Below are 24570 nucleotides of genomic sequence, written 5' to 3' on the forward strand. Positions count from 1 at the left end.
ACTATGTCCGGCCTTCCCATATCTTGGACAATGATAAATCTTCTCATCTTGAAAGACTGTATCCTCCTTATTTGTGGCCTCCCGGGAGGATGGCTAGCTAAAGTTGCAAGAAAAAAGGTTCGTGCTATATTCTCACTTGAAAGTCCATGTAATTCTAATTTATCATTATGCTAGGCTTAACAAAATATTGAAATTAGGCAAATAATACATAATACAATATTCATTATACACAGTGTAAGGTTCATTTATTATCAACTAAAAATTCATAAAATTCTACTTCATCAGTGGGTTAGACTTGATAAAATACACAAGTAAGCAAATAATAAACAATACGATATCTACTATACACAACATAGGGTTAATATATTTTCAACTAAAAATCCATACGATTATACTTTATCAGTAGGCTAGGGCTAACAAAATGCACAAATAGGCAAACAATGCATAATATAATATTCACTATGCACAATATAAGGTTCATTTATTCTCAACTAAAAGTCCATGAGATTCTACTTTATTAGTAGGCTAAGCTTGACAAAATGTAGAAGTAAGCAAAAAATGCACAACACAATACTTATGCACAACTTAAGATTTATATATTATCAACTAAAAATCCATATGATTTTGCTTTATCAGTAGGCTAAGCTTAATAAAATGTACAAATAGGCAAATAATGTATAACACAATGTCCATTATGCACAATATAAGGTTCATTTATTCTCAATTAAAAGTCCATAAGATTCTACTTTATCAGTAGACTAGGCTTGACAAAATGCATAAGTAAGCAAATAATGCACAACACAATATCCACCATGCACAATACAATATTCGTATATTCTAAATTAAAAGTCCATGTGTGTCCAATTTATCAGTTGGCTAGGCTTAACAAAAAGTTTCTTAAATTTATGAACAATAAAAAGTCTGTATATAATATGACAAGGTCCCTTTATTAACAACACAATTTCCATCTATTTCACATGATTTATGTAATTAAACTGAATATTTGAAAAAGTTTTTCAAGTTTATGAAGAACAAAAGGTCCATATATAACATGAAAGTATCCATTTGCTAACAATACAATATTCATATATTTATAATACAAGGTTTGTCGATATGATATATATAAATATCCACACAAGTTAATTGCAAAGTTTTCATAATGTAAACTCCATAAATAATAACATAAATTTCATAAACAACATCTACACCAGAACATTTATATCAGTTGCAAAAAAATATGTATTGAAAATAACAAAAAATTTATAAATAATAACTCATTTTCATTAAATGAACGTGAACGCAAATATCATGATTAGATAAAACTGATATGGCGGATCGTTTCAAGAAGCTGGTTGCCGTGGGAGGAATATAATCGGATGAATGCCCAATCATCTTCTCCATATCCATCCGGATAAAAGTAGATCACCCACTCATACATGTTGAACAAAAAAGCTTCAAATGAGATAAAGAAGGAAGAAGGAGGAAGAAGAAGAGAAGGAATAGAGAAGCATGATGGAGAAGAAAATAAATTTGGTTATTGTATCAATGTTGAAAGAGGAAGGAAGAGAAGGAAGAAGGAGGAAGAACAGAGGAAGAAGATGAAATTTTCGTTCAACAGCTGGTTATGAAAGGGACAAATTAGTCATTCCACCAGAAAATATAATTACAAATGAGGCCTTTAGGCCTTCAGAATAATTTTAGAATCTATTAGGCCTTATATATAAAATTCTTGCTTTTTAAGGCTCTTAGTGTCATTCTCCCTGAATAAAACATACAAATAAAGTTTAAAAAAGAGTTATAAAGACTTAAAAGTTGAGTTGAGTATAAGCTCGATTTTGTAGGGCTTATAATAGCACAACTTAAAAGCAATGATTTAAAAATTGAACTAAATTGAATGGTCGGATTATCGACTAAAGCCATTAATAGCTCACTTTAAATAAAAAATTATTTTCATGATTGAGTCAGGAAATCGAAGTGGTTTTAAAAAAATCAAAAAATTTTAAAGATAATATTAAAAAAACTTGAGAAATTTAAAAAACTAGAAAAATTCAAAAATTAAATATTATTAAAAGCTAACTTTATTTTTGAACAATTCATTTGTATAAAATATGATTTAAGACCATTTTTTATAGAAATGTTGATAATTATATATGCAAATATAAATATTTTTAAGTTTACTCATATTTAATTTAATCAAAATTTACTTATACTTAACAAGTTATAAAATTATAATTTACAATATTATCAATTTACAGTCATGTTATGTTAATTTACTAACATACTAAAGATCTTTTTCTTATATTTATTATATATATATAATATTATTTTTATTTAATTATTATGTTATCGGTTCTATCATTAATCCAATTCTAGTTTGATCATATAAACTATGATTAGCTTTTCTAATTCAATATTCAATCTAATTCTAAAAATATTGCTTAAAGGCCTTTTTATATCAAAATTATCTAGTTTTTCAAGTCTGGCCGTAAAAAAACACGAGGATTAAAAGGATAATCTACCAGCTCTGATCCTTATTGACAATTTTATCCGCTAGCCACGTGATTTTATTTAAAAAGATCCAGTTATGGGCAACTCGATTGCAAGGGGGAAAAAATCTATTTATCAAATTATGTAAATAAAAATCACGATATTTTCCAATAAAAAACCACTTGATTAGCTCAAACGTCTCAGGTTTTTTTTTTTTGTTAAAAAAACTCAAAACACATCCTTTCTTTTTTTTTGGCAGGGTGTATTGTTTCTTAACACAGTCTCTCGAAATCTGATGATAAAAATGGAACGTGGATGAAGAGATTAAGTGTGCGTTTGGATTTGATCACGTTTACATCCCAAAAGTAAATTTTAACTTTCCAAATGTAAAATGTTGTTTGGCTTCCTTTTTTCAAGTAAAACGTACTTTCCAAACTGACTTTCAAATACGTTTGAGATGGAGAAATTTGCAAAGCTACTTTGGGTTGCTTTCAAAACGTGATCAGTTGGAGTGGACATCTATGGCTAGCACATAATTTTTTTATTGACCATGATGTCCTTCACTTTTACAGCTGATACATATCACCCACACTCTTTTCCCTCGTCGGTCCTTATTCGTGCAACTGATACATCAGTCTCATTCGTCCTTTGCTGTTGCTCTGTGTCTGCCGCTCATCCGCCGCTCATCTGCCGCTAGTCCACCGTTCGGCCATCTCTTCTCCTTCTCTCCTTGGCCTCTCCTCTGCCATCACAGATCCAGATCTCTTCCTTCCCTAAGCTTCTCCTTCCTTCATCGACGGTGGCTGCATTTCACCGTTGATTTCTCCCTATCTCTTTCACTGATCAAGCTGATTTTAGGACTTGGATGGCATTTCGAAGCTGGGAGAACTTCGACCAGCTGCTTTTGTAACTTGTGGAGTGTAAAGGTGAACATTCTGACCAGCTCGTGGAACTCTGATCCTCTTATCCAATCTGCTCTTCGATCTGCAAGGTATGATAGCCTCCAAGCTTTTTTTCTCAGATCTAAAAACGATGCTCCTTTGTTCTACTCTTCGATATGATTTGTTGCTTTTCTTGTTCGGACCACCGCGAAGCTCTACTTCTAATCTATTTCTTTTCTTTTTCAGACCACCGTGAAGCCCCTGTTCTGATCTATTTCTTTCGTTTTTTAGACCACCGTGAAGCATTCCGGTCTGTTTCTTTTCTTTTTCAGACTAGTGTAATTTTTTTTAATTGCCTTCTTTTGATAGCTTCACATAACAAGAAAAAATAAGCAAGAACATTATTTATGACTGCATTTTGTAATTGTTCTGTTGATCTACTGATGTTCTGGGAATATGACAAAGTGTTTTGTAAATATATTCTGGTGACTGATCTATTAATTGTTCTATGTTGCTTTGTTTTTTATCAATTTCATTTTGATAAGAATTTAAGCTAATTTATTTTTCAAAAACTGATAAAGGATGAGAAAGGCTACAAATTTTTGGTCAAACTTGCTTATTTTAATACATACTATTGAATTTTTAAGTGAGTGTAAAAATTATCTTATGGCTGCTTTTGAATAACAGCCTCTTTCAATGAATATATGTGGCTAAGATAACAAGTGGTTAATTAACCATAATCGAATAATCTTTTTCTTTTTTTGTTTCCAAAAAAAGGATAGTAAAATTTTTAAAAAGGATGGTAAAATTTTTAATATTTTAACTCTAACTCAATTATGGATTTTTACTCCTCAAATTTCATTTGTATTGAGAATGTGATATTTTGATAGTAAAAATGAGTAAAGAGAAGGCACTATGGACTACCGAAGAGACTGAATTGTTTATTAAATTAGCGCTCCAGCAAGTTAAGAAAAATGAGCTTAAAGGCTCTACCTTATCAAAGGAAGGTTATGAGGCATTAATGCAACAGTTCAATGCTTTGAGTTCTAGAAGCTATGATAAGAAACATTTGAAGAATAAATGAGACAATTTGAGGAAAGATTGGAATATATGGGACAAGCTATTGAACAAAGAGACCGGTTTGGGATGAGATAGTGAAAAGAATACTGTTTCAGCACCAGAGGAATGGCAGAGTCAAAAGATTAAGGTATACAATTATATATGGCATGCTATACATTTATTATTTTATTTTATAGATATATTAGACTCAGTTCTTGTAAATGTGCAGGAGAATTCTGAGTATAGGAAATTCAGACACAGACCACTTCCATATGCACAAGAATTGACACAATTGTTCCAGCCAATTGCAGCACGGGGCACTTACATGTGAACACCTGCAACTGATGATCCATAAGATGTGTATAGGCCTCAATTGAATTTGACTGAAGGATCAAGAGACAGTAATGATGTAAGAAGCATTAGTGGAGGAGCTCTCCCAAAAATTGGGCAGGTTAACTTGAATAATGCATACAGTGATGGTACTAAGTCAGGGAGCAAGCGAAAGAGAGGTGAAAGTGGTCAAAACAAAATAGGAAAACGTCTTGCAATGGTGATGGTTGATTCAGTGAGTCAATTGGTGTCCACACAAGAAGATAGGGTTTCAACATTGAAGTCAATTCTTAATTCCATAAAGGGTGGAACAAAATCAATTGACCAAAATGTGTTGGATGTTGCAAAGGAACTTTATGGAATTGAGGAGATTGCTTGTAATGATGTGCTTCTTGGACAGTGTGCTGTGGCCTTGCTAGATAAGACCACAAGGGACATGTATATTGGGCTTAGGGACAACAGAAGAGCATTAGTGGTTTATTTGAGGTGCTTGGGCAAAAAATGAAATTAGATCATCTTAGCTTGCCTTCTAATGTTTTAAAATTTAGCTAGTGTCGTTTATGTTGTTAATTTGTTTTGAAACTAATTGTGTTATTTGACTCTTATTTTATACGTTTTTTTTGTTAGGTCATAAATAATAATGTAATGGTTTTAAAATTATGTTATGCATTTTTTATGGATAAAAGTTCTCAGTCTCGCTTATTACAATTATTTGTACATGCAGAAGACGATGAGGTTGAGGCTATTACTACAATAGTATCTAATTACTCAACAACTTTATTAAAAGAGCCTTGTAAAACCAGTTCGCAATCAGGTCATGCATGGGTGCAAGAAATTTTATAAGGGCATCCTCAACGTTGTTATGACATGTCTCGTATGGAAAAAGATATTTTTCTTTAACTTTGTGACAAACTAGTACAACATGGCCTACGTCTAACCAGAAGAACAGGGATTCATGAAATAGTTGGTATGCTCCTAAATATTGTTGGACATGAAGTAGGGAATAGGATGGCACAAGAATGATTTCAACATTTAGCAGAGACTGTTCACAGACATTTTATAAATGTATTGCATGCTTGTGAGAAGCTAGTAAAGGAATATATCCAACCAAAATATCGCACTTTTCAAGATATTCATCCAAAAATTTTAAGTGATCCGTGATATTGGCCATTCTTTAAAGATGCCATAGGAGCTATTAATGAAACACATATCCCGTGTGTGGTCAGTGTTGAAGAGCAAGGGAAATATATTGGAAAGAAAGGTATTTCAACACAAAATATAATGGCCGCATGTGATTGGGATATATGCTTCACTTATGTCATGGCTAGATAGGAAGGGACTGCTCATGATGCTCGTTTGTTTGACTATGCTCTCACAAGGCCGGACATGAAATTTCCACATCCACCCTAAGGTATATTTCATATTTATCTAATTTAAATAATTATTTTAATATTTTTTGGGATCTTATAATTTCTATTTTTTTATTGATAAGTAAATATTATTTGTTAGATGTTGGCTATCCAATGCCATGTGGATAATTAGGTCCTTATAGATCTCATAGATATCATCTCCCAGATTTCAAGCATTCATCTGGATTTGTAAACAATAATGAGATTTTTAAGTATTATCATTCAAGCTTAAGGACCACGATTGAAAGGACTTTCGGGGTTTGGAAAAATAGATTTGTAATCTGACGACACATGCCTAACTATCCATTTGTGCAGCAAGTTCGTATTATTGGTGCAACAATAGCTATACATAATTTTATTAGAAGAAAATATGTAACTGATTCTGATTTTAGGCATTTTGAGGATGAAAATATAGTTAATACTAACGATGATACTGATCAGCCTGCATTTTCATCAACAATTCCAAGTACAATTTCAAGCATTGTTTCTGATAGAGAAATGAATAGGATTCAGGATTTTATTAGAGATCAGATTGCATATTATAGATCGAACCATTGATCATGTAACTATTCAATGTTAATGAATGTTAAACTATTTATTACATAATTTTTTTCCTAAATTAAATTTTATTTTTTATTCTTATTATTTAGCATTTTAAATTTTTTGTTATTTTAAATTTGTTTCACATTTTTTTAAAACATTTTTAATATATTACATTTGTATAATAAAAATTATAAATTATTATAAATTAATATCCTTTTTGGTCATTACATATTAAAAAGTGCATTTGAAAAGCATAAATTTTTATTAATTTAAATAACTTTTAATTTGTTAAATTAACTTTTAAAAAAATACATCCAAACATAAATTTCGTTATAATAACTAACTTTCATCAAATTAATTTTTATCAAATAAATTTTTATTAAATTAATTTTTGACAAACTGAAAATCAAATTCTCTAAAGAATTGGCAAAGTTCTGGAGGAAAAGAAAAAGTAAATGGAGGGGACAATCAGAAACGAGAGGCATCGAATTGTGAAGGTCGAAAACGACAGGTACAGAGCATGCGTTGGATATCTAGAAGAAATATCAACGGGATTGACGAGATTTCGGTGGAACTCGCAAGAGATGAGAAGCCGTGTCATCGAAAAAAGGCAATGAACATAGATGATGCGGAAAGATGTTGATCGAACTCACTCACCCAAACCACCCTGATAATTCACACTTTAGGAAAAAGATCACTTATTGAAAACTAAAAATAAAAATAATATGGACCATATCGTGTTGTTTCATGGAGATAGAAAAGCGCCATAACCAACGCAGCCCCAGATTGAAAAGCATTCATTATGCGTACTCAGTTTGATACCTCATAATCAACTCTAAACTCGAAAAGTCACATCTTTTTCTTTATTTTAAGTTTTGTTCAAAAATAAATATTTTTAACTAGCACCAGTACTAGTTAGGCAAATTTTTAATTGACTTAAAAAATATTAAAACTGTATTCAGTTTTGAAAAGGACTGGTATTGTTAAGTCAAAGATTGTTGGTATCACCTGTCAGTGCGAAAACTGATGCCCATGCTACTGAACAAAGCTTCTTGGGACGATACCAAAGAAAATCTTTGCCTCACCCACCGATCGAACAGGATGGAACAATCAAGGGTGTTTTCAATTGACAGTGAAACCCAACCAAGAAAGAAAAAATAAAGTGATTTAAGATGATTGAGATACTACAAGTTAGACTGCTATTTTGAAAAGGACGTTTCGAGCGAGAGAATGATTTTCGCAGTGGAATGAGATCACTAGTCCAAAGCAAGCGCATTACTCAGAATCCCCACTCTCTCACTTTCAGGAAGAGGGCGATCCACAGTGTGACGCTATGATATCCAAGACACCAAGGACACCGTCTGAGCTGTATGATCATGTGACCCGTTGCAAATTTGAATATTTGACCTGCAGTTTTGTTTTCTTTTTTCCTCTCATGTCCCATTTTTTTATATGACATCGGAGGATGCTGTATTTATCGCGTAACAGACAAAGCTGTCAAACCAGGGTTAAATTTGAACCTTCGTCGTCTTTTAAGACACCGTCGCTCATTAATAAAACAGAAACTTTGACTTTAAGTTACTTACATCTTCAACTAACAATGTTTTTCCGGGCCTCAATCGTTTATTAACAATTCCAGGGTTTCCCATTTCCCAGCTTCTCTGTAGATTACCCATTATTAAAGGTCTTCGTGGAGTGCTAATGAAAAACAATAAACAACAATTTGAGGAGGCAAACCATGTGATATGAGGCTAATGCAGCTTAATCACCTGCTGTGAAGTAGAAAAAAGTCTACCCGATGTATATAATATAAGCAATCATTTTCTTTCATTTAGGCCCACGAGCTTTACCGAAAGCTCGTGGTTAAGGACACCGATAAGACGCCGGAGATGGATTATTCAACGAAGACAAGTAAATAAATCAAGCGGTGTGGGGGCGCGTGTGTTGGACTCATTGAGAGGTTGATTAGCGCCCATAATGTAATTTGTTTTAGCTTTAAACTGTCAATCAGATTAGCAGAGAAGCAGAGAGAAGAAATCGATGGGGTGGAGGGAACGCAATTAAGTGAGAAAAAGCGGTGAACAGTGCGAGGGTGTGAGAAGCAATCGTGTGCAATTTTATGCTTTTAAAGCTGCTTCTTTTATGATTCTTCTGAATTCCAGATAGCTGTCCTGGAAAGCTTCCTTTTTGGGTTATATGTTCACCAAGCCATTCTGCACCATCTCCTCAGAACTGCACATTATTGTCTGATACTCTCCATTTCTCGAGGATGGTAAGCCCTGGCCTTGGTCATTCAATCCACCTCTCTCACTCTCTTGTCTCTCTATGTTGTCGATAAGTTTTACATCTCATTCTGCTCATTTCACAGGCAGGCAAAGAGGGAATCCAATCCCAATGGAAGGAACGAAAAGGTGGATTCAGAGCTTCCATGTTCATTTTCGGTAAGCTAAATAAACTCTGGAGGAACAATAAACTCTGATTTTCTCTGTGCAATTTAGCAGGCTGAATGTTTTCTTTCTTCGATCCCTTTTTATTCCCTAGTCTTGTCATCGCTGGACAATATGGGTTCAGTCGCAAATATGGTGAGCTTAGTCCTATACTTTTATGGGGTGATGCACTTCGATCTCTCCAGCTCTGCCAACACTCTCACAAACTTCATGGGCTCGAGTTACTTGCTCTCCCTTGTTGGTGGCTTCATCGCGGACACTTACTTGAACAGGCTCACCACCTGCTTGATCTTCGGCTTCCTCGAAGTTCTGGTAACACAGAAAAACCTTCTTCTGTGGTAAAACTTTTTTTTCTTTTTAAGGTTCAATTCCAGTTCAAGCAACCCGTATTAATTTGCAGGCTTTGGTTCTGGTCACCATTCAAGCTGCTTCAAGTAATTTACACCCTGACGCGTGTGGGAAGTCGAGCTGTGTACAAGGTGGTATAGCGGCGATGTTTTACACATCACTGTGTTTGTTGGCACTGGGTACAGGAGGAGTTAGAGGATGTATGACAGCTTTCGGGGCTGACCAATTTGATGAGAAGGATCCAGTTGAAGCTAAAGCTCTCGCAAGCTTTTTCAATTGGCTTCTGCTAAGTTCAACAGTGGGAGCAATTGTAGGAGTTACTGGTGTCGTGTGGGTTAGCACTCAGAGAGCCTGGCATTGGGGATTTTTCATAATCACTGTTGCTTCTTTTGTTGGCTTTGTCACTCTTGCCCTTGGCAAGCCATTCTACCGCATCAAAACTCCTGGAGATAGTCCCATTCTCAGGATTGTTCAGGTTTGTTTTTAATCTTCATGTCCCTTTTCTTTGATACAAGCACTTGAATACCAGCTTGAGTTAAGAGAGAATTGCTTTCTTGTTTATTGCAGGTTTTTGTTGTGGCGTTTAAGAACCGAAAGCTACCATTGCCAGATCCTCATCAACAACTCTATGAGATTAGTGATAAAGGTGATAGTGTAGAGAAGATCGCGCACACGAATCAGATGAGGTGATTCATGATTGATTTTCTCAGTGCTCTAATTTTTCTACTTAACAGCTTGCATTAACCAGTCAGGACTAAATTATTTTCTGCATACAGTAGTGTGCAAACAACCATATAAAACACAGGGTCCAGCCAATTGGCATGTTAGGATTCCTCATTTTCCATGTACGACATAGTAGGTGAGGCCAATGACCCTGGGCCTACTGTTACCTCTTCGCGGGTAGGAGCTGCAGAAATATGGAGAATGATAATGGGAAAGCATATCTTTGCCGTGTGAAAAACATAAAGTATCCTGACAAAACAAGGGGAAAACTCAAAAAAAAAGTCTTCATACAACAGTACCGTTTGTAGCCTATTCTTTCTTTTCTATTTTTTTGGGATGTTACCGTGCTCAGTAGGTAACTAGCAGTTTTGTTGTGGGGTAAAACCTCATACTGGGAGAAAATGAGAAGCTTTTGCGTAATCAGTTCAGATCTCAATCATTTCTGCTTTTGCCACGCCTTTTTAATTAGTTTAATAAATCGGAATCGATCCTTCCCATACACAATAATTGAAAAAACAAATGATTGATGATTAGATGAGATATCGTTCTTCGTACATGTATGTGAAAAAGCTCTGGTTTTCTCAATCAGGTTTCTAGATAAAGCGGCCATTCTTCAAGAAGATTCAAAATCACAGCCTTGGAAGGTATGCACGGTGACACAGGTTGAAGAAGTAAAAATCCTCACGAGGATGCTACCAATATTCGGCAGCACCATTATAATGAACACGTGTTTAGCGCAGCTTCAAACATTCTCAGTGCAGCAAGGGAATGTCATGAACCTCAAACTCGGTTCTTTTACAGTCCCTGCACCTTCCATCCCTGTCATCCCCTTGCTTTTCATATCCATCCTCGTTCCTATATACGAATTCTGCTTCGTCCCCTTCGCTCGAAAGATCACTCGCCACCCTTCAGGCATTACACAGCTTCAACGTGTCGGGGTGGGTCTAGCACTTTCGGCCATTTCAATGGCAGTGGCTGGGGTTATTGAAGTGAAAAGAAGAGGTCAGGGAAGAAAAGACCCACTTAGGCCCATAAGTCTATTTTGGCTTTCCTTCCAGTATGCTTTATTTGGAGTTGCAGACATGTTCACTCTGGTAGGACTCTTGGAATTTTATTACAGAGAATCGCCTTCAAGCATGAAATCGCTCTCAACCTCTTTCACATGGCTATCAACGTCCCTGGGATACTTCTTGAGCACGGTATTTGTGAATGTCATAAATGCAGTGACCAAAAAGATCACTCCGAGCAAACAAGGGTGGTTGCACGGCTTCGATTTAAACCAAAACAATCTGAACCTGTTTTATTGGTTCTTGGCCATCCTGAGTTGCCTTAATTTTTTCAACTATCTTTACTGGGCCTCGTGGTACAAGTACAAAACTGAGGAGCCCAGTTCGAAGGCTCTGAACAAAGTGGAGAGCACGCAAGAAAGGGAGACTGAGAATCTGAGACTAATGCAAGCAGCCAAGATTGGTGAGGGACCATCTTCGTCTGATGAAACAGAAGGCGGTACTGCTAAATGATTAAAGCAGGGAGCAATTAAATGCTAGGGGACTGAATATGAAATCTCTATTATCGAACTGTGTGTGCTTATATATGATTGTGTTGTTAGTTCTAGGACTAGCTCTGTGTGTGTGTGTGTGCATATTTAAAAGGTTTTCTGTTTTAACTGCTTTTTTTTTTTTATGTAGGGCTGGATTCCCTAAGTTGATTGACTTGAACTTGTAATTGGATGTTTAAAAGGATTAAAAATTAATGAAAGAACGTCAGAGTTTGCATATAAAAGTTGGCAGATGGTGATGGAGAGAAATGGTGTCTAGTGACGAGGACATAAAGTTTAGTAACGCTTCATTAACTAGGCGCCAAAACAGAAAAAGCAACTCTCAAATAATCACATGTACCTTTTTTATATTTCATTGACAAATAATTGACTAAATTTGTTGGAACTGGGTGTTCTAAGATTTTCAAACTTGGGAAAAAATATACAGTCTGCGATCAGCTTCTAAACAACCAAACTAAATAGACCACGCGTAATCCAACTGATAATTCTCTGTGGATAAGATATGCAATTGAAGCGAGAGTCTCGGTGACAAGCCCAGCAACGATCAATTGATGTAGTCTTCAAGATTGAGTTGGGCCCCACGTAAAATTTTGACCAGTGACACTAGTCATTATATTTTGAATTTTAAATCAAATAAAGTACTGTACCAAGAAAAATTAAATAAAGTAGGCTCTGAGTATTTTATACGAAATCGAGTCACGCTGTTCGGATTGTGGTGAAACACCCTGTTTTTTTATATTTTATACAGTACTGATAAAGTAGCAATAATAATTACTTATGCAACCAACGGAAATTTATTGATTACTCTTTTTCCGAATTCAGCTGTAACAATTTTTTTTTTGTGTGATTATACTTCCAATATCAAATGTTAAACGTGCACGTAATATCTGTCATTTATTTTTATTTTTTTTTTAAAAAACAAAGTTAAAGGTGCCGTTTGCTTGGTTGGCCCAGTCTACTGTTAAGGAAAGGAAACCTAACACATTTCTTCCTCACGCACGTTTCGTTGGTTTGGGGATCTCTCCTGCCAGAAACCCTCTTCCTGTCGACTCAGGACTCGGGAGACAAGTCATCTCCCCATCGCCAGCCAGAGGAAAGCTTGGGTTTGGACTCAAAAATACCGAAATAACCTTAGTGGGAGCGCGTGCTACCTAAGCTTGATTAATAATCCGAATAAAATGAGAGGGTTAAACTTAAATCAGTTTTAATTTTATCAGTAACACCTAAAATTAAATGTTTTATTATGTTTTATGATAATTTAATTTAACAGTCATAATTAAAAATAATTATTTCAGCACATCTATTTTTATGAACATATCTTATTTTTAATAAAGTACAGCCGTTTCAATTTTTATTTTTTATTTTTTAATAGTAATTACCGTTGGCCAAAAAATAATTATTATTATCGCAATAATTTTTTTAGCGCATCTTTTTCATTTTCTATGTCACGGACATTGTATGATTTACTCTTTTTCTTCCCATCACCTTACCAAAATTTCAGTGAACCAGATGCAAATTTACTTACCATTTACCAAACTAGTTTTTTCCCGTTTTGAATTGAACGCCATTTTTTTAAGAACGATAGTAGAGTCTTAAAAAAAAATTAATGATAGTTAGGTTCTAATTTTTTTTTTTTATGAAATATATATTGTAAGTATTAATTCAAATAGTTACAAATGATAATCACATTTATATGCCAAAGGTTACATTTATAATTTAAATATTTTATTTACAATTCAAATTACTGAACTTGTAATTATTTAGATTGATATTTATAATTTATTTTTTTCTAAAATTTCATGAGAGATTTCTTTCAAAATTTAACTTTCTTGTTCTTTTTTTCCCTCCCTTCTCCATCTGTTCTGCTTGCTGCCTTCTCTCGTATGTTGTTTAGTTGAAGTCAACGAGGTCCATGTTGTCCCACGATGGAGCTGGAAAGAGAGGGCCAGGTATGGGAGCCCAACAAGCATGCCTGTTGGCACGAAACTAACAAGTTGAAAGATGACAGCTTCGGCCCAATAGGAAAGAACGCCGGCTCGGGTTGGAACTTACAGTGTAAATGTTGGAAATTAGAATGATACGTAAAAATTATAGCATGAAAATATAGGTTAACCTATCTTATTGAACTAATAAATTGTTAAATAAATGTATTGACTAGTTTTATAAAATATTTTATTTATAATTAATTTGATCACGATCCGACTATAACTTTTATCATTAACTCTTGCCTTATTTAATTCAATAACCAATTTAATTTTAATATTTTGATAAAATGAAAGTATCGGGAGAGTGAGAGGAGAAACAGATGTCATGTAATGTAAAATTAATTATAAGATATATCATTGAAATTGATTTTGAATGGTTTACAAGAGATGGATAGTTGATTGAACAGACTAGGGTGCGTGGATGCAATTGTCAACCATCCTAAAACGTGGCACATTAATTGCTTTAGCATGTGCTTATGGAACATGGAGCCCTCGGATGAATGATTTTGATTCCCCGCCATGAAAATGCTAGTTTCGCAAATTAAGCAGCGAGCCTATTCCATGTGATCCCCGACCCCCACCACCATCATTTCACAACTCGATGGCACAGCGTCGCGTCGACAACGTCAATGGAAATGCCTAGGTCACAATTGGACACGAAAAAATGAACTCTTTTGTAAAGTCACAATTGTCCTTGTGTCGTTAGTCATTAATTACGACGAGGGACTGCGCGATCAAGTGAATTCACCATTTAGAGAAGTGTGGCCAACACAACCCAAAGCGACAGATCGCACGGTTTCCCTCACCGTTTCGGTCTCTCCGAGGTGTGTCCACGGGGGGCATTGTCGTTCTCTAATACTCCCTCGTGTTAAACAAAAGACATGTAACCTTCAATTGGTATTGATTATAGCTAGATTTCAGTCCCCGTCGTTGCACAACACGGTATTTGTTGAATTTTTGTAGAGGCCTCGTTAAATGCTCTCTCAATTTAATATCATATATCCCTTCAAAATTTTAAGCACTTCTAATAATAGCATGTTAGTTTGTTTACAATGTATCAATTTGTTATTATTCGATCCTGTATACATTTTATTTCACGAATCATCACCCATGCGGTCCGTTTATTATAAGTTATTCTAACATTAACAATTTATAATTACTCTTGTGTGTACTAAATGTTATGTTCAGGCATGTTTTTTTTTTTAAAGGGGAATGTAAAAAATGCAAACATGGCAGAAAAGTCTTACCCCTAATTATAAAGTAAGGGATTATTACTACTCATACAACAATGAAAGAAACGGTGCCAGTTGCATGGCCCTTTTAATGGCAGGCAATTTTTTTTATTATTATTATTTTATTTTATTTTATTTTATTTTTTTAACGATTGGCATTGTTCCTTTCATGGATGAAGAAATGGTGACCGTCCGTGCACTTTACAATGTGCAAGATTCATACCCTTGCCAGAGAGCGAGCCACCGGTTGATTAATCAGCCATTAGTCAATATCTTTAAAAAAAATTGTTAAATAAATAAGGGTATTTTTTTGCTGGGCAAAAAATGTATTTTTAAATAAACTTACATATTTAACATATTTATAACTTTTGACTGGTTATTGTCATAAATAAAATATAAAAATAATATAAATGAGAAAAAGGAGGAGGAAGAGGAGAATAGAGACAGTGTCGATGAGGATGGCTTTTTTTTTTTTTTTTTTCCTTTTAAGAATTCTCTTTCATACATGAATCAATAAATATATATATATATATATATTTTTTTTTTTGAAATTAAAAGGTCATTATTGCTCTAGACAAATTGAAAAACTCCATCACCCTATTTTTGGGACAATATAAACAAGGATGACTTTTTTTTTTTTTTTTTGGTATTCTCTATCGTACATGAGTCAATAGACTCATATATTCTTTGTAATTGAAAGGTCATTGATCCTTTAGACAAATTAAAAAACTCCACCACACAGTTTTTGAATCAAACTATCTCCATGTGATGAACAACTATCAACAAATTTTTTTTAAAATAATACCTTATACTTATTTGATAGGAGCTTGTATTAATAACTTGTTATGAATAACAGATAAAAAAAAATACAAATGAGAAGAATGAGGGAAAAGAGGAAAATAGAGATAACATAAATGAGAATGACCCCTTTTTTTTGTATTCTCTTTCATGCGTGGATCTATAAACATACATATTCTTTTAAAATTGAAAGGTCATTAATTCTCTAGACAAATTGAAAAACTCCACCACGCCATTTTTGGGACAATATAAACAAGGATGACTTGTTTTTATATTCCCTTTCATACGTAAATCAATAAACACATGTATTATTTGAAATTGAAAGGTCATAAATCCTCTAAACAAATTAAAAAACTCCATCACACCATATTTTGATCAAATTATCTCCATGTGATGAACAACGGTCAATAAGCAATTTCTAAAATAATATCTTATACTTATTTAATAGAAACTCATGATGATAACGTGTTATGAATAAACAACATGTTACTTTACATTTAGTAATGTAAAGTGACATGGGAAGATGGACATTTATATAATTAACATATGAAAATGAACATCCATTCGCAATGTTTATATTTATAACAATTATAAATTTTCTTGATTAATTAAGTATTTCTTTTTTTTTTAAATAAAAATGAATCATGGTAGTATACACGCTCACTTTTCTTTCCCAGCTTGCCTAGTTGTTGGCAGTCCTACAGACATTGAATAAATTAAACGTTTGGAATATTATTTTTTTACATTGCATATTGCGTAGTGCATCATCAAGTAAAGGGGTAATCTAGCACGTTCTTTTCAGGCATCATCACTCATCAGTGGGAAAAACGCGTTTTTTTTTTTTTTAAATGTTCAGTTCACGTTAACGCAATGTCATGAGTAAATTCTGGAGAGACAATTGTGCTTTCTGGTGGTTTGAGATTCTGAGTGGTGTGCACATGCCAAGTTTTGCTTTCTGATTGAGATAGGCGAGAAGACATGTGCCCGCCATTTTTTAGGGGGAGACTCAAATAAAAGGAGAAGCAACATCTTCATTTCTTTCCTTTCATTTTTCTTCACTTCTCTCATTTCAACTATTTATTAATTTTATAATTTTAAAAAATTTATTTAAGAAAATAATATGAATAGTTGAGATAGAGAAAGTGAAGGCCAGTGAAGGACGTTTAAAGGCATCGGCTCATGCTTGATGGAATTCATTAGATGCCACCATTCATTCTCATCCGCTGCAAATGTTCGTAATTTAATAATACTGCATCCTCTGCGCTTGAGTCAGAAAGCTTTATTGTAAGAGTCGAATAACAAAACATACATGACAGTCAAAGAAAAATTACATCCATATACATTATTAAAATAAAATAAATATTTTAATGTATATATTTTTATTTAATTCTACACCTATATAATCAAAATAAATATATATCTTTATTTTTTAAGTTTTGCACATCAATTTTTTATAGTGTAAGAATAATTAATTACTCTCTTCATTAAAAAAATAAGATATTTTTAACTGAATCTTACTATTAATAAAATAATTACTTGTTTTTAAATTAACATAATCTTTCTATATTTATCTTTATTTGATAAGGTGTCTCATTTCAAAATGAATATAAAGTAATTTTTTCACTAGGAGCAATTTTGAAAAAACTTAATAATTATATCTTGAAATGCTAAAAATACTTTATATTTTTTAATAGAGGAAGCATCATATTTATGATAAAATTTTTAGCAATTTTTATCTGTTGAAATCTAAAGTTTTATTTAATCTAAAAAAACTCTATTATTTATATACTGATTTTTCTATTTAATTATTTCAATTTATAATCATAGAAAATAAAAATGTTAACATGATAATGATATTCAATTGTCATAAATTTTTTATGTCAATGAGATTTAAGCACATTACAGTAAAAATGATTCATATAATAAATTTCAATAGCTTGGTTACTACAAAAAAAGTAATTTTTTTATAAAAATATATCTTAATCATAACATCTTAGCTTTTAGATAAGTAGTTTTGTAAAAGATACTAAGCAAATATTATTCAATATATCTTGAAATTTTTATTGCAGTGCTTAACAAAGTCTATTAGTAATAATTCTTATAATTTTTTTATTAAATATAAAATAAAAGCAAAATCAAATAACATCAATGTTTTAAGAGTAACCGTAGTATTATCTTGTTGAAAATAAGTAAATTATATAACAATTATATCTCAAAGCTACTGAAACACATAGATTATACATGGGTAAAAAATTATTATAGAATTAAAATGAGAATTTTATTTAATATTTTAATGTTTCTATAATGTGCCAACTTAAAAGGGGCCTAAAATGTATAATTCCTGAATTTTACTAAAAAAAATTAAAAAATTAGAGACTGTGGCCCTTGCTGACCTCTTGTCTCCACCCTTATTTGCGAGTTCTGAGTAATTAGTTTTTTTTCTTGTCTAATTTATTGGTACTCTATGTTTGACCATCAATTATTATCTTATCAACATCATTAATTTCTTATTCTTGTTCTTAACCTCACCTCACCTTTGCCAATTATTAATTATTGTGATTAATTGTATTTTGAGTCGAAATTGTACCGCAGTTATATAGTACCGTTTTAACCCAATTTTTTTAATCTCTTTCGTTTTTATAGTTCATAATAAAAAAAAATACTTATTAATACTTATAATTTTATTTTATTTTCTCACTGATTTCTGTATTTTCTTTTACTCCGAATCTCAATAATCTTTCTAGTCTATAATAACATTAATTTTTCTATTTTAATTGTGTCCAAAAGGATTGTTATAAAAATTCATTAAAAACTGAATTTATGAAAATTTTTCTACTTGGCCATTTTTTAATGATCTTCAGTTAAATACATCAATTCAAATGAGCTAGTCAGCGCGTGCGTGCGTGACCACTGATCAGGGGGCCGACGCACTTGCACGCGTGAACCGCTTGCCGTTCATTCCCAGTCTAACGACGTGTTTAGAGGGAGGGTAGAAGATTTTAATCGAAAGGAGGAAAGGGAACGAATGAAAGGGTGATAAGGAAGGAAGGAAGATTTAATAATCATCTGAGATTGAGAAGCCAATACATTCTAACGAGTCTTTGTTTGGTATAAGGGGGAGAAAAGAAAAGTTAATAATAAGTTGATAATTTTATTTTTATTAAAATTATTTTCTATTTTTAATTTTGATTTATTATTCAAAATAGTTATATTATAACTTATTAATCTATTATTTTAATAATGTCAATAAAATCTAATAATAAGTTCAAAATTTCATCTTTATTATTTATTATTTTTATCTTTATTAAAATAATTATTAGAATTTATTAATTTCTTATCTTGATAATGTTGTTGGTTCCAGAAACTTTTTTTTTTTAATAAAGATGTTTTTTTTCCTTTGATTCCAATAAAAGGATACTAAAATTTTATACATAAATGAACTATTCACTAGATTTTATCAAAAAATAAATTTCTTTTATTATAAGAGGAGGTAAAATCCGAAAAAATATATATACTATATATATATTGTTATGTATGAACAATTTGAAAATTTTAAAATAATACAAGGATAGTTTAGTCAAACACAATTTCTTTCATTCCTCTTTCCCCAAAAAAAAAAAAAAACGCGGTTTGAAGAAGAGGGGACTCGGCGAAGGGAGATTTCCTTTATTTATTTATTTATTTTTTTGGGGTGAAAGATTTCCTTTAATTTTTAAATTAAAGGATGTGTTTTCCTCCTTTTCGTTTTTTTGTTTTTTGTTTTTTTTTTTTATGAACTAAATAAGGGACTTGTTCTCAACTAAAACTGCAAAACATACTCTCTTTTTTTGGGTGGGGAGGCGGGGGGCGGAAATCCTAACCAAGCATAACCTACATTTTTCAGGAACGTTTGGAAGATTGTTTGGATTTAAACGGCCCAGCCGTAACGAAGCCTTAAAATGCCCGGCAAGCCTCCTTTCCCTGTATAATGTATTACTCTCATATCTCATCTTCTAGTCTGAACCAGATTAAGCGGATAACATAATTGAAATTACCGGATCTTCTTTGGCATTGCATTGTTCGGTTCATTAACCACGCTTGTAAGTACAGTACCTCCTTCTGAGTACGCAGCTCCGTGTCGTTTTGGCGGGCACGTGACATGGCGAACCTCGTGTGGGTTGGCATTTTCATAGGACTTGCTTTTAGCGAATGGGTTAATGGGTTCGCCGACTATCACCTCAACGAAACAGAGCTGTCTTTGTTGGAGGCTCATGAAGCATCCTTGGTTGGCCCCAATCCCCTGCTCGTAGGACTTACCCTCATTCATGGTGCTGCTGCTAAAGGAGCAGGTATTATCCGGTGACTCGCAGCCTCGCTATTCATTTCAGTTTCTTTTTATCCATTCACCTCTATCTTTCCTTTGGGTTCTACGGCCTTCATTTATATTTAAATTAAATTCTCTGAGTTTCTACTTCTGATAATTTTAAGCACATTTTCTTTGTTCTTTGTATGTAAGCATTGTTTGGTGTTCGGAGCTAATCTGTTATTCTATAGCCACCAAAAAAATCTGTTATTCTGTATACTAATCTCGTTTTTCGGTTGCTGGGGGTGGTGGTGCGATTTATTTAGCTTATTGGACGTATCTGCTAATATTTTTCACTTTCAACATCTTCTATTTCCTACCATATCCTTCTTCCTCACTCTCTTTCTCGCATTCCTTCTGTGGATTGTTTGTGTTTGGCAGCATTATGTATGGCCGGGTGCAAACCAGTTCCTTGATTGATTAACCAAACATATGGTCGTCTTGAAGAATTAGAGAATAAGATATGTTATGAAGAGCAATATTTATTGTTATAAATTATGATAATAACAATAATATTGTCTTAGAGTTTCGGAGTTTCACATTGACTACAATAAAATTGTCTCCAATTGGGCTGAATGTACTTCCTTTCTTTCGATGGCAGTCTGTTTGGATGGAACATTACCTGGTTATCATTTGCATCGAGGATATGGATCCGGAACAAACAGCTGGCTCATTCACTTGGAGGTTTTGCTTTTTCATTCTAAATTTTGTCTCTAATTTTTTTTTCCTATGCTGTATACTGAAACTATTCAGAGGTAAAGTCCGCGGCTCTTCAAAAGCTATCCACATTTCTAAAGTATTAATTTTATTGACCAAGCTGCATTACAGCTATGGTGTAATAATTTCTGTTGATCTTCAAGTGAAAAATCATGTGACGGGGAGGTGGTTGGTGTAGTAGTGTTAGATCATGTGTTTTCCGGAAGACAACGAGACGTGGATCGTCGAATTTCATGGAACAGGAACTCCTTTTTACGGGAATATTAAGCAATAATGCTGAACAAAATCCAGGTTTCCGTCCTGTCACCTCCCTGGATAATCAAATTCTGCCTTTTCTTTGCTCTTCTAAGACTCCAATTGCCTTGCTCACATCCTTGTTTCCTGTGATTTTAGATTTTTTCAACTGGAACAGGGTGAGGCTTCGTTATTGTGATGGTGGTTCTTTCACCGGGGATAGTGAAAACAAGGTAATTGGATTGAGTCTTTCTGTTCACTACTTTTATGACTACTATCATCATAATCATCATTATTGAATTTAATTATGATGCGGCTGCCAAGAAGGTAAAATAACCCAAAAGAAGAAAACTAAAGAAAAAGGGCCTGCAGTTCAAATTTGTTATAATATGTGGAATATAACCTTTTGATTACTTACACATGCTTGAATCAGTAATCGTGAAGAATGAGAAGTTCTCATGAATATAACTACAAGTTCTACAAACTTCTATTTTGTTTTCATATTCCTTAATTCTCTGGTACCGTTAATTGTAGATACTCACATTTATGAAATAGGGAAACTCTGTGAAAGAGGCATGAGGAAGAGAATGTTGGTGATTAGTATCCTTACCTTTTCAATTCCAATCAAAGCTTCTTGCCCCAAAAATATTAAAGCTTCTGACATTCATGATCAGACAAGGTTATTCTAAATGACTTGTTTGTGTAAATTGTCTGTTTGAGATAGAATGCTACGCTGAAATTTAGAGGACAACGCATTTGGTTGGCCGCAATGGAAGATTTGCTGTTAAATGGAATGCGTCACGCCAAGCAGGTTGTACAGTCACTTGTATCCAAAATAATACTTGAATAATCATTTTTCTCGTCACATGTACAACTATTTGTGCTGTAGGCCATTCTTTCTGGATGCTCAGCTGGTGGTCTGGCTGCTATTATACACTGTGATAAATTTCATGGTCTATTTCCGAGTACTACTAGAGTGAAATGTTTGAGTGATGCTGGGTTATTTCTTGATGTGTGAGCAACTAACCACAGTATTTCATGTTGCCAATACCTTTTCTGACATTGCAGCAGGATTTTGTTTAGTAAATTAGTTGTTAACTGTTGATCTATCTCGAATCATAGGGCTGACGTCTCAGGTCGTCGTACTCTCAGAAATCTATATGGTGGTGTTGTAGGATTGCAGGTACATAATGATTTTTTTTTTTTACCGTTGGTTACTTTCCTATTGTCGTCTAGGACCTTTCACGCTTAAACTTAGCTATAGCTCAGATTGCAAGTAATCGAGTTAAACTTTGAAAATCTTCTGATGAGAAGCAGGATCTTCCATGTGCCAAATGTGCTGTATGGTTTGATGAATTGATCATTTGAGTTTAAGGCATGTGGATTAATATGTTGTGCATAAACTTTGCAGGGGATGCGTAAGAATCTGCCACGCATTTGTACCAGCAGCCTTGATCCCACTTCAGTAATGCCCCGTTTCTTCTATCCTGAAAATTCAGAAATATTATGTGGAAAATAATTTGCTCGCTCGTATTCTAACTATGGCCGATACTTTTATTTTGGAATCTCAGTGTTTCTTCCCTCAGAACTTGATTGCCAGTGTTAGAACCCCACTATTCATTCTCAATGCTGCCTATGATACGTGGCAGGTAGGTTGTCTGATTTTATCATTTGGTAAAACACCTGGTTATCTTGTTAAACGATACTGTTATAATCTCTGCCAATTGAGTTGCATTATATTTATTATTGACATATTAGACTTAATGTTTATGTTTTCCTGGTCACATCAGATACAATCCAGCATCGCTCCTCCATCAGCAGATCCCCATGGCTATTGGCATCATTGCAGATTAAACCATGATAAATGTACTAGAAATCAGATCAACTTTCTGCAAGGTGATTTATTATTGGGAAATTTTCATTTGAATCACGTAGAAATCCTCATTGAGCAAGTCAGTGCATGAAGAGACTCTGTTCTTTGTGTGATACAGGATTCAGAAATCACATGTTGGATGCCATTGAAGACTTCTCAAGATCAAGTCATAACGGATTGTTTATAAATTCTTGTTTTTCTCACTGCCAAACCGAGAGGCAGGATACATGGTTTGCCCATAATTCTCCTGTCATTGGGAAAAAGGTGAACCTAATCAACGACGATTCATTACTACAGTAATTTAAAAAATTTTAAACTGTAGACAATTGTAACCACATACTTCATGCTGGGTTGCTGGCTGATAGTAAATTGGAACCTGTGATCACTTAACTTTATGAAGCTAGCCATAAAAGATTCACACTGAGAAAACTTGCAGAAAATGTTGTATTAAGGACGATAGTGACATGTTTTGGTATCATCTTCAGTATCTCTCTGCTGTTCAAGATACTGAATTAATGTGCAGTAATGAGATAACCTATAGTAACAGAAAATTTGATTTAGTCTCTTCAGTTTAAGATCTGTGTATTGATAATTGATACAAATTAATATGCAGGCAATTGCTGAGGCCGTCGGAGATTGGTATTTTGAACGAGCAGGTGTGAAGGCCATTGATTGTGCTTACCCTTGCGATCAGACATGCCACCATCTGGTTTTCGAATGAGTCTGCCCTCAATTTCACTCATCTTATCAGTTTCCACCACTTCAATTCAGCCATTGAACTCGGAGCATGCCATTCGTTCAAAGTCTACGGCACAATGTATTAATAGATAAATAAATAAAAGGGTCGATGATCAGTGCAAATTCTGTCAGTCAACTTACAGCATAATTGGTGAAAGCTATTTTATTACTTACTTCAGTCAATGCTGAAGCAGCAAATGCCCTGCATTTCTTAAATATTATTTTCCAAGTGGGGAGTTACATTTTCTGTTTACTTATATGAACCCGGGGGCTTGGATGTGACCCCATGTCTTTATCACTTGTTTTTAGCAGCTATATCAAGGTTATCCCATTGCGAAAAAAGTGACTTTTACTCGTGAGTTACCACTACGAGTTAGACCATGTATCCAGGCATATTTATTTATTTCATGTATCTTGAATGTCGATGACGTTGTAGTATTATTTAATATATAATGGGGTGTTCTTACCCATTATTATTATTATTATTATTATTATTAGTAGTAGTAGTTATTAATAAATCCTCCACTAGTCTTATTTATAAGTTACTTTTAATATGTCTTAAAATTTAATATGAAAAACTTTAAAATTTATTAACTCTGTTTTAAAATTTAATAAATTTTTAACTTTATCTTTATTAAATATACATACTTTATAATATATTTTTTTTAATATTCAAAGGAGGGTAAAAGAGAAAATTTGTAATAAAAATTTAATGATTTAAATTTATAAATAGGAATAAATTTTTTTTATCTCTCTACTCTAGAAATAAGACTAGAAGGAATATAATAGTAGATAAGAATATACACTAATGTTGTATTTTTTAATATAATTATTAATAAATATAATTATGAATGTCTTTCTTTTAC

At 33.4% G+C, this 24570-nt stretch overlaps 2 protein-coding genes across 4 annotated transcripts; both read left to right on the forward strand.

Annotated features, from left to right (window-relative positions):
- Positions 1-8539: 8539 nt before the first annotated feature.
- On the forward strand, positions 8540-12170 carry LOC129306314 (protein NRT1/ PTR FAMILY 4.5-like). Its single transcript, XM_054946842.1, has 6 exons — positions 8540-8981; positions 9078-9150; positions 9251-9468; positions 9557-9979; positions 10072-10190; positions 10817-12170. The coding sequence occupies exons 1-6, from the start codon at positions 8979-8981 to the stop codon at positions 11745-11747; spliced, it is 1767 nt and encodes a 588-aa protein (XP_054802817.1). The 5' UTR covers positions 8540-8978; the 3' UTR covers positions 11748-12170.
- Positions 12171-19627: 7457 nt separating this feature from the next.
- On the forward strand, positions 19628-24186 carry LOC129315760 (pectin acetylesterase 10-like). Of its 3 annotated transcripts, none has more exons than XM_054959783.1 (12): positions 19628-20128; positions 20744-20825; positions 21020-21150; positions 21253-21326; positions 21818-21904; positions 21983-22107; positions 22216-22276; positions 22505-22558; positions 22665-22742; positions 22884-22989; positions 23085-23230; positions 23580-24186. In XM_054959783.1, the coding sequence occupies exons 1-12, from the start codon at positions 19939-19941 to the stop codon at positions 23685-23687; spliced, it is 1242 nt and encodes a 413-aa protein (XP_054815758.1). In that variant the 5' UTR covers positions 19628-19938; the 3' UTR covers positions 23688-24186. The 3 variants fall into 3 exon arrangements, with proteins under 3 accessions (XP_054815758.1, XP_054815766.1, XP_054815777.1); XM_054959791.1 differs by having other exon boundaries at positions 19953-20128; positions 20744-20826; positions 21038-21150; XM_054959802.1 differs by having other exon boundaries at positions 19953-20128; positions 20744-20826; positions 21041-21150.
- Positions 24187-24570: the final 384 nt, after the last annotated feature.

Source organism: Prosopis cineraria, unplaced genomic scaffold (assembly GCF_029017545.1).
Source record: "Prosopis cineraria cultivar Desert tree isolate PC_DT_omini unplaced genomic scaffold, ASM2901754v1 PC1, whole genome shotgun sequence".
NCBI classification, from domain to species: Eukaryota; Viridiplantae; Streptophyta; class Magnoliopsida; order Fabales; family Fabaceae; genus Prosopis; species Prosopis cineraria.

Excerpts from the sequence above, each read along its gene's own strand:
- LOC129315760 (XM_054959783.1), top strand. The coding sequence starts at position 19,939 with ATGGCGAACCTCGTGTGGGTTGGCATTTTCATAGGACTTGCTTTTAGC. Across the intron at positions 20,129-20,743 it reads TGCTGCTGCTAAAGGAGCAG|TCTGTTTGGATGGAACATTA; the intron begins GTATTATCCGGT and ends TTTCGATGGCAG. Across the intron at positions 22,277-22,504 it reads GTGGTGTTGTAGGATTGCAG|GGGATGCGTAAGAATCTGCC; the intron begins GTACATAATGAT and ends TAAACTTTGCAG.
- LOC129306314 (XM_054946842.1), top strand. Across the intron at positions 9,151-9,250 it reads AGCTTCCATGTTCATTTTCG|TCTTGTCATCGCTGGACAAT; the intron begins GTAAGCTAAATA and ends TTTATTCCCTAG. Across the intron at positions 9,469-9,556 it reads TCGGCTTCCTCGAAGTTCTG|GCTTTGGTTCTGGTCACCAT; the intron begins GTAACACAGAAA and ends ATTAATTTGCAG.